The 17,092-nt window shown below is 45.0% G+C and overlaps 2 protein-coding genes across 2 annotated transcripts; one reads left to right on the top strand and one right to left on the bottom strand.

The window, feature by feature from the left end:
* Positions 1–200: 200 nt before the first annotated feature.
* On the top strand, positions 201–15,121 carry acsf2 (acyl-CoA synthetase family member 2). Its single transcript, XM_056576861.1, has 16 exons — positions 201–1,664; positions 3,089–3,284; positions 5,723–5,851; positions 6,029–6,082; positions 6,197–6,315; positions 6,539–6,701; positions 8,339–8,434; positions 8,638–8,789; positions 9,984–10,075; positions 10,811–10,887; positions 11,607–11,714; positions 12,402–12,553; positions 12,840–12,981; positions 13,302–13,412; positions 13,512–13,580; positions 14,408–15,121. The coding sequence occupies exons 1-16, from the start codon at positions 1,561–1,563 to the stop codon at positions 14,456–14,458; spliced, it is 1,815 nt and encodes a 604-aa protein (XP_056432836.1). The 5' UTR covers positions 201–1,560; the 3' UTR covers positions 14,459–15,121.
* armc7 (armadillo repeat containing 7) lies at positions 14,543–16,530 on the bottom strand. The gene is made up of 3 exons (XM_056576872.1): positions 16,267–16,530; positions 15,941–16,084; positions 14,543–15,749 (listed from the first exon to the last, which is right to left on the bottom strand). Exons 1-3 carry the CDS (start codon positions 16,352–16,354, stop codon positions 15,394–15,396), a joined length of 588 nt encoding a protein of 195 aa, XP_056432847.1. The 5' UTR covers positions 16,355–16,530; the 3' UTR covers positions 14,543–15,393.
* Between the last annotated feature and the right edge of the window lie 562 nt (positions 16,531–17,092).

Genomic DNA, 17,092 nt, shown 5'->3' with positions numbered 1-17,092 from the left:
CCACCCACCATCCACCACATCCCGTTATCCTAATGTACATGTTACCCCTTCCACTAGGATGAAACTCCCCCCCCCCCCCCAGCGTCCCGTCCCCCTGTATAGCGCTGGGCATGTGTAAGGCACTGTGGAGCCCCCCCCCCTGGTGCCCCCTCCCCCCCCCCGGCACACCGTGTCTCTGTGTCTGTTTGCTGTGGCCCCTCACACGCTGTCCGGTGCCTGCTGGACCCCTGCGTCGGTGTGTGTGTATATATACTGTATGTGTGCTCTGCTATCGCTGTTCACCGGGCCGCCCAGCTCTGCTGGAACACTGATTCAGAGGCTGAGGGGTGGCCTCTCACCGTCGGTATTTCGTCTGATGTTTCTTTTTTTGCACCACATTGTCCAAGGAGAGCAATATGCAATTTGATAGGGAGCCTTGGAATTAGTTGTCAAATAAAAAGGCTACCGTTGTTATCGTCTACTAAATAGACCTGGCTTCTTCTCACCCGATTGCTTTCTTCAGCAAAGATGGATTGTTAAAAAAGAAAAGTACAGACTATGAATTCTGTGCCACATGAACTGTTGGCTTAAAGGCAGTTTGTCCATCAATTATTAGCCCCAAAACGTCTGACGCTGGGATGTTAAGCTTTAGCCTGGACCTTTAATGGCTAGAGCACAGTGCTCCTGTTATTTATCCAACTATTTATACGTGGAGAGGGAAATAATTGTCAGTTTGAGTTTAAATTGGCCATTCATACTATAACTATATACAGTGGGTGGATAATATTGGTCATATTGATCATTCACACGTACAAACCATTCAGTATTTTATTTCTCAAGTGGCAATTTTCATGGGATCTTATTAAATTGTTATTCAGTTCTGTATATTACATGCAAGTAGAGCACTTTGATGCAAGCACACTTTTTTTTTAATGTAAATTGACCTTATCCAAGTGCAATGCTGCAAATGTGTATTTTATTGTTCATGTTTCTTAATTTATGAAGTTCCTTTCTTGGCATGTTTTAATAAAATGATCCTATCCATTGAAATTGATCAGGTTTTTTTATTTTATGAGAATGAAAAATAAATTGATTGTATTATTTTGCATTTGCTGTGTGGAACATTGCCCTCTAGTGGACATACAAGTATACGTCGGAATTCCCTAAAGCCAGTTAACAAAAAAAATATTGTTGGGCGAAATTTAGCAAACCAATGACAAATTATAGGTGGTCAACTTTCAACCTGTTTCTGCAAAGTTTCACTGGTATAGTTCAGCAAATGTAAAAGTTACACAGTGAGTCATTCTACAAGATTGACTTCGGATAAGTGCCGTCGGGCAGAAGAAAACGACCAATGCTGCCCATTTACAGCAGTCTGGGCGTTCCAGAGAGGTGATGCTTTAAAACGAGCGCGCACAACTTCGGTTTGTTCATGAGAAACCAACTTATTACTTGACTCTTCTTAAAGCATAGGACGGGACGAACAACCTGGTTCTGGAATTAGTTTTGCAGAATTCGCAGCGTGCTCGGGATATTTTTCTTTGTTTACGTTTCGGAGGGCAAATTTGTAACGTTGAAAAAATGTTTCCTAGAGTCGGATTGAAGCTGCAGAATCGTTTCTTTTCTAGGGCAGAACGGGTCTTCAGACCACTGAGACAGCCAGGTTCACTCGTTCAAAGAAGTTGGTGAGTTGCATTTAGACATCAACTAGGTAAATGATGTGTGGTATAAATGAATTAGTCATCAGAAGAGAAACAGTTGCTATGAAAGGAATGCACCGTAGAGCAGACAATGTTGCAGAACACATAGGCTCTATGTGATTGTATTCGATAGTAGTCTGGATATGTCACGAGACATATCCATTAGTTTTGTTCGAATATTTTATTTTTCTCCAGTTGTGATGAGGAACTTCATGAACTTCAGATGAACTGCTGCCTATTTATGATGAATAATAACCGGTGGTGGGAGTGCTCTGTGATTGGAATGCACATTGCACATCTGATACCGAAAGGATATCTGATGTGATGTGTACTTTTAACTTGTCATCACTGTAAGTTAAAAGAAAAAAGTTGACTACACTGGCAAGCTGGACAGTCAGTCGTTTTTTTTTTCTTTACTGGAGGGGGGCATTGCGAGAGCAAACATAATCTCATGAAATCAGACAACTGCCTGATTCCACTCTCAACTTTACTATGCACCGTTTGGTTCTGCAAGGTATCATACAGAAGCAGTTTTTGTTCTCCTTCGGTACCTATGGTACCGAATTTCATGAGATGTCTGATTTCATGAGATTATGTTTGTTCTCGCAATGGCCCCCTACAGTAAAAAAAAAAAAAAAAAAACCGACTGACTTTCCAGCTTGCAAGTGTAGAGTTAACTTTTTTTTTTGAACTTACAGTGATGACGACAAGTTAAAAGTACACGTCACATCAGATATCCTTTCGGTATCAGATGTGCAATGTGCATTCCAATCACAGAGCACCCCCACCACCGGTTATTATTCATCATAAATAGGCAGCAGTTCATCTGAAGTTCATGAAGTTCCTCATCACAACTGGAGAAAAATAAAATATTCGAACAAAACTAATGGATATGTCTCGTATCCAGACTACTATCGAATACCATCACATAGAGCCTATGTGTTCTGCAACATTGTGTGATCTACGGTGGATTCGTTTAACAATATGGTACCGAAGGAGTTTCGTAACAATGGCACTTGTAACGTTCTGCAGCACGTGACGGAATAATTCTCCTGACATGACCCCAAGCACACCCACCCCTCTGCAGACACAATACTCCCAAGAAGGAATTCATTCTGGGTCATCGTGATATGTCTGTTGCATCTGGTCTAGATAGATAGAGATGATTATATTTGATCACCTTTTGTAATGATAACCAGAATGCAGATGTAGATTACAAAGATAAATACGTCTGCATGAAAATCATAGGTCAACTGAGTTTAATGAAACTTTGACCTTTCACTCAGTTGGCCTCTGCCTAGTTTTAAATATGCATAGGCTGCGCTCGACCACTGGTAGGGAGACCTCTGGCGCTGGGTCGAGGAGTCATCCACCTGCTGGTATCCCCTACGCTTCTCCTCCCCACCCAGTGGCATCTGCGTGGAGAGCCGACCGAGCGTCCCCGCCCTCACCACCAGCTACGCCCACGGCACCTCCAGCCGCTCCCTGCGCCACAGCACCATCGGCGAGGCCCTGCTGCAGTCGGTGGAGCGCTGCCCGGACCGCGAGGCCCTGGTCTTTCTGGAGGAGGGGATCCGGAAGACCTTCGCCGAGTTGCTGCACGATGTGAGACTGTCCCCTCAGCCTCAGCCTCTCTCTCTCTCTCTGCACGGCTCCCATCAATTAAATCACATGACCGATAACAGACACGATGAGTCCAGGGGTAACAGGAATTCTCCCCTCTGTTCCATGTGGCAGTGGAATGAGACACCTGGTCAGTGTGTAACAATTCGTTTTGTGTCCTCGACTCAGTTGAGGCAAAGCTTGATTCTTAGGACAGGCAATAACATGGCTTCCCATGTGTGGTGCAAGTGGAAGCTTTTCAACAGTGTCTAAGCACTGTATGCGTGTTCTTCATGGGGATAAGTATAGGTAACGTCACACCGGTTTGTAACCTGTATGTGCGTTTAATGGGGATTAGTAGAGATAACGGTTCCAGTTTGTAACTAACCTTAGCCTTTATGTGAGTTCTTGGTGGGGATTATTAGAGATAGCGTTATACCGGTTTGTAACCAGCGTAGCCTGTAGTCACATTTTAAAATACCTCTTATTTCTTTTCTTTGTTATGTTACTTTTTACGGGGAGATATTTTTGCCCTTCATGGGGACGAGAGTGAAGACAGACAAGAAAGAGGGTTGAGAGAGAGGGCATGGCATGTGGGTAACGGCCACAGGCTGGAATTAATTGATCCACCGTGGCGTATGAGCGAGAAAGACGTGGTTGACTGGGGTGCCACGAGGCCGCCCCCATAGTTCCGCTTCTAAACTAGGGGAAAGGTCATCTGGCAAAAACACCGCTGCAGAAATGTCACTCCAACCATGAAGAATGTAGAAGTTCCAGCTTTTGCTGACAGAACTTTTCTAGATGTATTGATTGTTGATATGTAACTATAATAAGTACATTGCATTTCTTGACCAGGGATTTGAGGTATTAAGCCTAGTGAAAGAATTGATGATATTTTAGTTTTTGGATTATCTTCTCGGCACACATGGAATCAACTTGCTGAGTTCTCACAAACCACATGAATGGCAGTTATATAACCACGTGATTTCCACTCACTTTCTGTGTAAATTGGCCTATGGTCCATTATTTGATGATAATGTTTACCTTAGATTACAGTGTTTACCCAGTTATGCTTTAACTAACCTTTACTTTTTGAGGGGTTATTGATTTAACTGCACATGAATTGCTCACAAAGCGTTTGAAAAGTGTGAAAGGCGTGAAATATCGTATCCCAGGCATGTTCCGTTGAGGACTCTCCGCCTTAATCTGATACCCTGCTGACAGCTAATTCCTGGTAAAATACCACTGATTGCAGTAGGAGAGGCTTTGGTTTTCTTGTCATTGATCACTGATTGTGTTCTCGTCAGTGATCGGGGACAGAGTGCGTTTCACATTCTCTCCATCGGTTGGAGTAGACCCAACAACAGATCACCAGCTACAAACCAAAACAAAAAACCCTCTTCAATAACCAGCTGTACCGGGCCAACGACCTCAACGGTTACTGTAGGTTTACACGACAAAGGGAGATGCCTCATGCCTGTAAGACCCAGCCCTGTCACTGACCCAAATAAGGAACATTTTACAGTCCCCGAGTCGGATCACGTTGAAGTTTAATCATTGTTGAAAGGAACCAGTGTGGCTTCTCATTGAGAGAAACATGCTCAGGTATTATGGGAATGCATCATGTTTTAAGATCTAGATAGGAAAAAGAAATTTGGTGTGTGTGTGAAACCTGACACTTGGCTCATCCCTACTAAAAACACGTAATTATTCATAAATAATCATCACAATCAGGAGTTATTAGGTTCTCCGGCTTTGCTGCGTTTACTGTAGTGCAAAGTACTGCGCGGTAATGTGTGCGTGTCACATCATGGCCAATGTTGTGAACTTGAACCACTCCTTCAGGGCAGGTTTGTACAGCTGTGAACAACAGTTGCTCGTGAACACCGGAATGCTTGAAGTTACAAGTTAAAAGTTAAAACAAGGTTCTTCTTCCCATGCAGTAGCCACTCGCAATGCCTGTTTCAGTGTTCATCGGCCCTTAGTCCAGTAGCGCCCGAGATCGTTTATTGGCCTGTGGCATGTGCAACCGCGAACACCTGAATGGCAGGAACGGCATATGCTGCTCCTGCCGTTCAGGTGGAACGGTAACTGCTGTTCCACCTGAACGGCAGGTACCGTTCCTTGATCACTGATTGTGTTCTCGTCAGTGATCGGGGTCAGAGTGCGTTTCACATTCTCGCCATCTGTTGGAGTAGACCCAACAACAGATCACCAGCTACAAACCAAAACAAAAAAAACATGCCACAGGCCGATAAACGATCTTGGCGTCTCTCCCTTAGTCCCAAGGTGTGTGTGTGTGTGTGTGTGTGTGTGTGTGTGTGTGTGTGTGTGTGTGTGTGTGTGTGTGTGTGTGTGTGTGTGTGTGTGTGTGTGTGTGTGTGTGTGTGTGTGTGTGTGTGTGTGTGTGTGTCTAACGTATGGGATGCGTTCTGTACCAGGTGGACCAGACCGCTGCCGGCCTGCTGGCCCTGGGACTGCAGAGGGGGGATCGCTTGGGCATGTGGGGGCCCAACATCTACGAGTGGCTCCTGTATCAGTTTGCCACTGCCATGGCCGGCATAATACTGGTGAGCACACACAGTCTCATAACAGGCAGGACGTACCCGTGTATGAACCACAAACTCATCACAAAGAACCCAGAAACTTACAATTTGATTTAAACCAAGTCTTGATTTGGCAGAAATATTCGTTGTGTGTGGGCACGGTTCAAGTCCAGTCGGGCGTTGTTTGTTCTCGCTCTCCAGGTGTCAGTGAACCCGGCCTATCAGGTTTCCGAGGTGGAGTATACGTTGCGAAAGGTCAGTCCTCCTATTTTGAGTGTCTATAGCGAGTGTACAAATAGAGATGATAAAAACAAATAAGGAAATTGAGCGTAAATGAAACGTTGTTGTGCTCTGCTTCTCTCTGGATAGGTGGAGTGCAGTGCCGTGGTCTGTCCGACAGCCTTTAAGACTCAGCAATACGTAGAAATGCTGAGGACGATCTGCCCAGAGATCGACTCCTGCACCCCGGGAGACCTTAAGAGCGCAAAGTACGTAGGCAGACTTTCAGATTTCCCTTTTTGTTGTTTTTGTTCAAAACAAAAAAAAAAAACTACAAATATGTCACATTCCACACCTATTATGGCCATGCATTCTACATCAGGGCCAAACCCCGTTCACGTGAATACATGACGAGCTACATGACCTCTCTGACCCCACTGGGATGGAGCTAGCAGCACGTCCTGCTGACCACGCTACCCCTCTGCCCCCCAGGCTCCCTCACCTGAGGTCGGTGATCGTCACGGACAGCCGCTACCCCGGGATGTTCCACGTGGATGACGTGAGGCAAGCTGCCGGCAGCGAGCACACCCGGCTGCTCCAGGACCTGCAGAGGAAGCTCTGCGTCGACGACCCAATCAACATCCAGTTCACCTCGGTAACCGCGGCGCCCCTTCAGGCGTGGAGCAGCGGCCTTCTTTAACGTGGAGCCATACGTTTCACAGCAGTCGTATTAGTAATATATCGAACTAACTAGCTAACTGAAGAAATAAACCCTTCAAAAATATCCTTCGTCAGCCAATCAGAATCCTGCTGACTCTGCAGTTGTTTGGAAGGAAAATGATATGCAGTTCTGATTGGTGGGCCTATTATAATTTCAGAGGTCGAGTAATAGTAATTCAATGAGACTCATTTCAAATGACAGTAAAATGTACCAATCATATCTTCGCTCTAAATGTGTTTGATTTGTCTGCTGCCATCCGTTTTGCTCCCCGGGCCGTTGTCTGTGTCTATATTCTCTACTGATTGCACAAACAGCTTGTGACGATGCGATTTTTTTATCAGGAAGATTTGCATTCTGCTTAAAGAATTTCCCCCATGGGGATTATTGAAAGTGCAATCAATCAATTAAGAGATGGCTGTTTTAAGTTTTTGTGATAAACCTCACTCTCTCCATGCTCTTTGCTCGTTGCATTGCTCGGGCTGGACTAGTGTATTCATGTTGTTTCAGAGCTCGAATTGTCCTGGGTAACTTCTGCAGAACTATAGAGAGAGGACACAGTAAGATAAGCTGGTGGTGTGCTTTTTTCTTGAAGGGGGTCAGAGGGCCAAGGTTTAAGAGTCACGGTTCGTGACTTATTAATAGAAACAAGGTACACCTCGGGTACTTTTTTTGAAGAAGCCAAAGGCTCTTGGTGAACCATTGACATCCATTAAATTCTAAACCAGTGTTTAGCAACTCCCATAGCTTTTCATTTGTTTTGTCCAACACAACTAAGCGGATGCGGACTCCTCTGGACAGGAAATTCCCTCCAATAGTTCCCACAAACAAACAAATCCACAAGCTGAAGCTTTGATTCTGTGTTGACCCGCCGCTCCTCATGCTCACAGACTGGCAGGGATGACCAGACGATTCAAGTCCTGGTCAGGAGCACAGGGGTTAGTTTTCGATCAAACTGTGGATTCCTTTCTTGCTTCCACCTACTTAATGCAATGGGCTGTCCCTGTGGAGAAAAGCTACATCTGTGTCTCGTTCTACATGCATTTATACAACAAGTAGAAAAAGAAAAACATTATGCTTACCCTCGTGGCTTATTGAAATCTTTTTCTGCACTCTGCATCTTATCACACTGCTTAAGATGCAGCCACCATCTTGAGCCAACTGCCCGTGGCGTGTGCACACCGCGAGAGGGGGGGGAGTTGAACTAAAATCATGGCTAATTTACATCTGGACACAAACAAAGTCACAGATTGACCTGGGGAATTAGAAAACCAGCTCAATCCTATAATTGTCACAACTGGTCTTCACAGCACACTCCCGATCACGTTTTGACAAATACTGTATGTGTCATAATATACAATGCATAAAGTTAAGTAATATATAACTAGGTCACTGATCTACTTCAAGATCTCCATTTTACATAAACCCTTTGTGGTTGTCAATGTCTTGCTTGTTGCATTTCCTTTCAACCGTAAAATATATTATATCCACACTCAGGAGTGTTAACTTAATGTCTGAACTGTCTAGTGAGTGGTGGGATTGGATCTGTGTTGAAACCTAATGTGTGTCTCCAGGGTACCACTGGGATGCCCAAGGGAGCCACATTGTCCCACCACAACATCATCAACAACGTCTGCATCTTTGGCGTTCGCATGGGATACACCTGGAAGGTGAGTTCACTACAAAAACTAAATTCTTATTAATGATAATATAGATATCATAATTAAATGATGATTGGAATTGGGGCAGGATTAGGTTAGACCCGGAGCTTTACGTTACTGTGTTCAGATCCCGGTGACCTACCCCTACCTGCTGTCAGTGGCTTTGGATAGAGCATGAATACCTGAAGGGTCCTTCTGCTTTGCGGTCCTAGCCCAAGGTTCGGATATGTCTGCCCGTGCCCATGTACCACTGCTTCGGCTCGGTGGGCGGGGGGATGTCCATGGCGGTGCACGGCACTTCCCTGGTCTTTCCCACCGCTGGCTACGACGGACGGGCTAACCTGGCTGCTGCCGAGAGTGAAAAGTAGGTTATGGTTATTATCAACAGCGTGGATGGAGGTTTGAAGTTTGGAGAGACTCTGTGTGAGGAGTTTGGAGAGACTCTGTGTGAGGAGTTTGGAGAGACTCTGTGTGAGGAGTTGGGAGAGACTCTGTGGGAGGAGTTTGGAGAGACTCTGTGGGAGGGGTTTGGAGAGACTCTGTGGGAGGGGTTTGGAGAGACTCTGTGGGAGGAGTTTGGAGAGACTCTGTGGGAGGAGTTTGGAGAGACTCTGTGGGAGGAGTTGGGAGAGACTCTGTGGGAGGAGTTTGGAGAGACTCTTTGGGAGGAGTTTGGAGAGACTCTGTGGGAGGAGTTTGGAGAGACTCAGTGGGAGGAGTTTGGAGAGACTCTGTGGGAGGAGTTTGGAGAGACTCTTTGGGGAGGAGTTTGGAGAGACTGTGGGAGGAGTTTGGGGAGACTCTGTGGGAGGAGTTTGGGGAGACTCTGTGGGAGGAGTTTGGAGAGACTCTGTGGGAGGAGTTTGGAGAGACTCTGTGGGAGGAGTTTGGAGAGACTGTGGAAGGAGTTTGGAGAGACTCTGTGGGAGGAGTTTGGAGAGACTCTGTGGGAGGAGTTGGGAGAGACTCTGTGGGAGGAGTTGGGAGAGACTCTGTGGGAGGAGTTGGGAGAGACTCTGTGGGAGGAGTTTGGAGAGACTCTGTGGGAGGAGTTTGGGGAGGAGTTTGGAGAGACTCTGTGGGAGGAGTTTGGGGAGACTCTGTGGGAGGAGTTTGGAGAGACTCTGTGGGAGGAGTTTGGAGAGACTCTGTGGGAGGAGTTTGGAGAGACTGTGGGAGGAGTTTGGAGAGACTCTTTGGGAGGAGTTTGGAGAGACTGTGGGAGGAGTTTGGAGAGACTCTGTGGGAGGAGTTTGGAGAGACTGTGGGAGGAGTTTGGAGAGACTCTGTGGGAGGAGTTTGGAGAGACTAAATAAGGCGGCAAATCCTTACCTTCTGAAAGCTTCATCCCCTTGTGCAGTTGAGTTTTCTTTGGTAGAATTAACAAGGCGTAGCTCCGCCCCCTTTAGAGTTTCTAATTTCCAGCCCAGGTACTATTCCCTGGGCCGGAAGCAGGGCTTTGTCAGCATTCTCTGCACAACATTCATTATGGATCTATTGCTTACCACCCTCATGTTAGCATATGTTTATATGATGGCGTTTTCCTTCACCCCTATAGGTGCACCTTCATCTATGGCACGCCAACCATGTATGTGGATATGCTCTCCCACTACACGCCCGCAAAGTACGACTTATCCTCAGTGGAGGGAGGTGAGGCAAAGGTTACAATTGTCTTATTTGTATCATAATGGGGCCCACACATTTCAGACTATCACAAATGAGGAACATGGGATAAAAAGCATGAATATTACAACCTCCCAAAAGGGTGGGCTAATGTTGGCCATAGCACAGGGCACAAGGTTGTCGGATGAAACGGTTTGGCAGGGAGGGACAATACCATTCAGTGTGCGCTGATGCTTATTGAAGAAGTAGTCCAAAAAGACTATCAAAGGATACGTTTTCCTTGCAGAACGCGTGGGGAGGGCTGTTTTGCCCTCTTTAGGATGTTTCCATATTGTAAATTAATAATGTAAATGGACTGCATTTATATAGCGCTTTTTTCTAACCTAGCGCTTTACAATATTGCCTCACATTCACCATCCAAGCACACATTCACACACCGACGGCGGCGGAGTCAGCCACGCAAGGCGACAGCCAGCTCGTCGGGAGCAGTTAGGGTTAGGTGCCTTACTCAAGGACACCTCGACACTCACAGCTAGGAGGAGCCGGGGATCGAACCAGCAACCTTCAGGTTACCAGCCGACCCGCTCTTCCTCCTAAACCACTGCCGCCCCAATCTTAATCTTTCATAGCTTGTTTACCTGTTTTAGCATATCTTCACGACCAATAAATCAGAGAACAATAAATGTAGGCTGATTTTAAACGTATTGATTTTCAGATCACAGTTCATCGACTCAATGCTGCTTTTCTTGTGTTGTGTTGCAGGCATCATGGCCGGGGCCCCTTGTCCACCTGAGGTTGTGAGGGAAGTCATTTCAAAGATGGGCATCAAACAGATTACAGTGAGTCAAATAGAAGGGCATCAAACAGATTACATTGAGTCAAATAGAAGGGCATCAAACAGATTACAGTGAGTCAAATAGATGGGCATCAAACAGATTCCAGTGAGTCAAATAGCCCAGTTAATTCAGCAGCCGTGTTAAATGATTTTCATTATTTTATTATTATTATTTTGTATTAATGGATCCATGGCGAACCATTAAATCCTCGAGTTTATCTTGCTGATGTAATACACAGTTAGCATCCAACCTAGTGACAGGCTCCAAATATCCAAACACTCATGTTAAAACCACGTGGCCCCAAGACCATCATACAGCTACATCTTCTAGTAGTACGGTTCACCTCAAGGGAAAACCTCTGAGACAGTGTATCGTAGGCTGATCCACTATGAATAGCAGGAGTGTGTTAGTTCCCTAGAGACTGGTGGGGAATGCAGAGACCAGTATGGAGGCCAGAGTAGGGGTCAGGGGTCACGTGGTATGATCGGATCAAGCTGGGCTCCCATTGGAGGAACTCAGGGCAAACAAACATGGCTGCCTGACTGAATGTTGGAAGTTTCACAAATTCCTCGTAATGAAAGACGGGATGAAAGTTGTTTTTGCTGTATGTGCAGTCTCTTGTAAAGAACCATCTTAAATCCTGCTCTTGCACCCCAATGCTCGTGATCATTGTTAAAACAATGATCAAAGTGTTAATGAACCACATCGCTCGTCATTTTCAGCTGGGCTACGGTACGACGGAGAACAGCCCTGTAACTTTCTGTGGGGACCCCCTCGACAACGAGGAGAGGAAGGTGGAGACGGTGGGCTACATCATGGACCACGTAGAGGTATGAGCACCGTAGTGGGTTAGGGTCTCCAGCATTAAAACAAAGGGAAATACATGACCATGATGTTGGAAACGTTAAACCACTTTTTTTTTTTTTTTTATTAATAACATTAGGCAAGCATCCCACTCTGCTACATACCCAACAAAAATCCCCAAATTTTGGCCAAATCCAAAAACGAAGCAAAACAAAAACTAACCCCCTGGGGGGTCATGGGGGAGGAGTCAGGACCAACTAGTTCTAGGGGCAGATCATAAACATTCGGAACTGCTGTTATTTTCTAATGATTTTACTCAAGAAGAAATGTATTTATTTATTTATTTATTTATTTATTTTTATATATATATATATATATATATATATATATATATATATATATATATATATATATATATATATATATATATATATAGTTAGTTGTGGGTGCATATTAATCTGCTTGAGATCTGGATTTGTGTGATAATGCCCTGGTTCCTGTAATCATTTATACATTTTGTACGTTTGGGCAAACTCTTGCATAATAAAGAAATGTATCTAATTTGCAATAAATTCAGATTAATAAATTCAATCAGATTAAGATGAATATATTATATAGCAAACTGGGGTAAAACTAAGTCGTTACAAGTAGGAAATTCAAGTGACCAATTGAATGAAACCCTTGTGTAACTTTAATTTGGTTCGCTGCTGCAGGCGAAGGTCGTGAACCCTTCCACTGGGGTGATCGTTCCGCTGGGGAAGACCGGGGAGTTGATGATCCGGGGTCACTGTGTGATGCTGGGTTACTGGAACGACGAGGACAAAACCAGGGAGTGCATCTCTCCGGACGGCTGGTACAAGACCGGGTGAGTGCTGACAGGTAGTCCGTCTCGGTGCTGCACACACGCTTTTGTTTGTGGTCTGAATCATTTCAGGGTAACCATGTTTTCATGAGCCTGAACAAAACCATTGACTTCATACCACAAAATCGAAAAGTAAAGAAATTAAGATCACTTCTCTAATGTGTGTGTGTGTGTGTGTGTGTGTGTGTGTGTGTGTGTGTGTGTGTGTGTGTGTGTGTGTGTGTGTGTGTGTGTGTGTGTGTGTGTGTGTGTGTGTGTGTGTGTGTGTGTGTGTGTGGATATTGCGCAGGGATATTGCCAGCTTGGACGGCTACAGCTACTGCCGTATTGAGGGCAGAATCAAGGACATGATCATACGCGGCGGAGAGAATATCTATCCAGCAGAGATCGAGCAGTTCCTCCACACGCATCCCAAAGTCATGGACGCCCAGGTAGTGTTTCCCATCAGCCAGTAGGGTCCCGGGAGCTCCCACTGGGTAGATTGCTTACAGAGCGGCAGTGGCTTAGGGGTTTGACTGTCAACCTGATGGTTGCTAGTTCGTTCTCTGGCTCCTCCTAGCTGAGTGTCGAGGCGTCCCTGAGCAAGACACCCATGTGCCTGAATGGTTGAATGTAAGGCATTAATTGTAAAGCGCTTTAAGTGGCTACTGGTTAGAAAGGTGCTGGCAAAGGGAGAAAGGGACTTTTATCTCTGTGTTCGCAGCTGAGGGAGTGAAAGGTTGTTCATATGTATTCTCCAACTACATCCCAGGTGGTTGCTATTAAGGACCAGCGGATGGGAGAGGAGGTCTGCGCCTGCATCATGCTCAACGAAGGGCAGGAATGCACCGCAGAAGAAATCACAGCGTTCTGCAAGGGCCAGGTAAGATAGATCTGGTTCAGATGGTCCTACATGATCGGCCAAAGAACCTTCTGAAGTCATCGCTAAAATATTGTCATGTTTCTTATCTGGTGCTGTCAGATTGCCCATTTCAAGATCCCAAGATACGTGATCTTTGTAGACCGCTACCCGCTCACCGTGAGTGGAAAGGTAAGTTCCTTCAGGACCATCTACATTTACATTAGACACAGCATTGTTCTGATTCTCCCCTTAGGTACAGATTGTACAATAGATGCAGTGAAGTATAGCTCCCTGGTTGGTGATCCTTTGTAAATTCAACCTGGAGTTAGACGTTCTGGCAGTTAATGTGCAACACATAAGGTCATTTAACACTCAACTCTTACTTACATAACTGTCCGAATGATTAATGAGACGCCCTTCTAAAGTAGGCGGTCCAAAAACTCTACATCATTTAAACAAGTTTAAAACAAGCATACTGTTCAGTAAATAAGTTATGAATAAACAGAGTCTCAAGTTAACATATACTCGGCATACTCAAATGAACATATAGTGGGGGCGGCTCCCCGGGTAGAGCGCGTACCATCATAGGCCCAGTCCCGGACGCAGCGCCCCGGTTTTGAGTCCCTCCCGTGGTCCTGTGCTGCGTGTCCTCCCCTCTATCTCCCATGCCTTCCTATCCATCTCACTCTATAATAAAGCATAGAAATGCAAAACAAATAATAAACATTTACTCACTATACGCTTATCTTCTCAGAAGAGGGCCTAATCACAACAGGAGTAGGAAGGGCTTCCATCATATCTTGCTGGTGGTTTAATAATTGCAGCGTTGTAAATTCAGCTGTGTGATAATATCGTATCACTTTGCCATCCCTCATCTTAAGTAGGGCAGACGTCAAGGACTAATAGGTTATTAACTATATCAAGATGTAGCCGTTTCTAGGCTATAGCCTAAAACCGCCATAGACGCCTTCCCCTCAAACAGTTTGTTTTAATTCACCCCATTTGCTCTTTTTCAGGTTCAGAAGTACAAACTAAGCGAGCAGGCTGAGAAGTTGCTCGGACTTTGAGTACCTTAAACAGGAATCTTATCAGCTGGTTGGAATACCCGATATTGGAACAGCTCCTTCCTGTTCTGTTACCAAAGGAGTTCTCTATGAAGAGAGTTCAGGAGCCACCCATTGCATCAGGACATTTTTAATGCAATATTTTAACCGTCCAAAATAATAATCAAGCCGTCCAATGAGGGACGGATAAAGCTGTTTGTGATGATAAACAGGAAGTGCAAACCAAAGTTTTAAACGCACTAACAAACATCATACCACCTCGAATATGAATACTAATGTTTAGACTGCATTAGAAATTCTTCATGACTATTTTAAATGTATATTATAAATATATTTAAACTCTTATTTGCAATCTTTACATTGTCAGTCCTTTACGAGTTTACTCAATAAAAACAATGTTGAAATATTTTAACCCTGACATTTGATTTCACTGGAATAAACACAGCTTTTAAGACCATTAATTTAAAATGAGGACGTTTAGTTGGGAAATAAATCTTTAATATGAATCTACGAAAATTGTCTTGCAGAGAAGGCTGCTTTGTCGCCCTCATGTGGCAAATAATCACATTGACTGCCCCAGTCTTACCAAATTACAACATCCCAAAGTAACAACTGATTCAGTATTCACTTGTATATTCAATGTTTGACACAATAGAGTAGCCTTCCATTTTTCAAAAGTAAAAACTATATGACGAATCCAATTTTTTTTGCAATTCTTTTAATATCAAATAACCCAAAAAAAATGCACAGTTTTAATAAGCAACAAAACCCAAACAAGGTTCCTCTCGCAGAGAGATGATTCACTCTCCCATAAAAAGGAAGAAATACGCCCGGCTACAGGGAGACAGCACCCCAGGGTGAGGGCACCTCAGGACTACAGCACCCCAGGGAGACGGCACCCCAGGGAGACGGCACCCCAAGGGACACAGCAGCGCGTCTCAGGGGCCCGAGTCCTCGGGCAGCGGGATCCCCAGCACCGCGTGCGGGCCGTCCGGCATGGTCTGCTGCGCCCGGGCCACCTGCGGCTCCGTGCAGCAGTCCTGCAGGAACACGCAGGCCAGGTTGCGCAGGCGGGGGCTCTCTGACAGGGAGAAGCGCAGCATGCACTGCACCACGGCCAGCCCTGTGACCTGGGGCCGCGACGCCGCCGTGGTCAGGTTCATGAGGGTGGTGATGGCGGAGAGGACGATCTCCTCTCTGCGGCCGGAGAGGCAGGCGGTGACCAGCGGGATCCCTCCGCTCTCCAGGATGAGGTCCCGGCACTCCCGGTCCATGCTGAGGTTGCATAGTCCACCTTTGAGCGCCGGGAACATACAGAGCAGCTGTTGGGTGAATGCTTTAAATGAAACCGTTTGATATCAGAGGTTGAGGATGCACGCTAGTGGAATACATTACAAAAAATGTACTTTATTCATTACAGATGGGAAAGTAGTGAATACACATATGTATACTAGGGATTCAGTATTGTGTGTGCTTCTCTCTCACCCATTCCAAACTCCACAAAGTTCTCATTATCTTCGGTGAGCATGTCCAAAAATAGATCAGTCACTTGCAGCATCCTCAAATCTTCCATGTTTTTCGGGTCGTATGAAAAGTTGGCCAGGTTTGCCAAGACTTGCTCCTTTGCCTCTATAACAAATATAACATATTCAAATGTGAGAGGTTGAGCACGTATTGGTACGTAGTTATACACGGATTAACTTAATATTCGTTTTGGAAATGTTTCTTGTTCTGTTGTTCATGTTCAATAAGCAGGAAATTATCAGAATGTGTTATATACTATTTCATATACAAAACCAAGTAGCACTTACCATCATTATCAGTGTCTTGAAATTCAGTTACCAGCGTTTGCAAATAGTCAAACCTATCAGACCGGTCAGAGGAGCGTTTCCTGGACATTTTTATAAACGATGTTCATTATCAGATTGAAAACTTATAAGGACTCAAGGAATAAGCTAATAAAACCACTCAAATTGTAAACAAATAACAACGTCCTGTATCGGGCGGAAGCAGCGTGACGCACTGGTCCGTCACTGAAACTTGTTGGCGGAACCTTGTCACGGACAAGGTTCCGCGCTACAATGCTATGGAAACCATGGATAACCTCAAGCAATATGTTGGCTCTAAATGTACTCGACCATTCTTCTGACATTATACTATTTATAGAAAATATTGGCTACATAATTTTACCTCAAGCCTTTTATAATAAAAGTGGAACGGAAGTCGTGGTTGATCTTTTGCGGCGAGAAAGGTCAATGTGACAACTGTGTGGGGGGCGTGTGTGTGTTGTGTAACTTTGCCACTGTGTGTATGGTTACTTTGACCGTAATTGAAAGGCTATATTATAGTATTTTGTCGTGCAATTGACAATGAATCCACCACAGTTGTCCGCTGGGAAACGTCTCGCTAAACCGATTTTGTTTGGGACGCTGATCATAGGACTGACCACTGTCTTCTACAACAGGTATGGGTTTTTAGCTCCTCATTGACTGGGTCGCGTGGATGATGTGATGATAATTAATTGCTTTAATGACAGCTATCCAGGTGAAAATAGTCATGTACATTGTTCTGGTTAGAGTATCTGGATAGGTTTAGTTTACTGATAGGGTTAGGTTTTAAGGTCAGGGTTTAGTTTAA

Source organism: Gadus chalcogrammus, chromosome 18 (genome assembly GCF_026213295.1).
Source record: "Gadus chalcogrammus isolate NIFS_2021 chromosome 18, NIFS_Gcha_1.0, whole genome shotgun sequence".
In the NCBI taxonomy this organism is placed as follows: Eukaryota; Metazoa; Chordata; class Actinopteri; order Gadiformes; family Gadidae; genus Gadus; species Gadus chalcogrammus.
The sequence above is the reverse complement of the archived record's forward strand: the minus strand, read 5'-3'. Positions and strand labels throughout refer to the sequence as shown.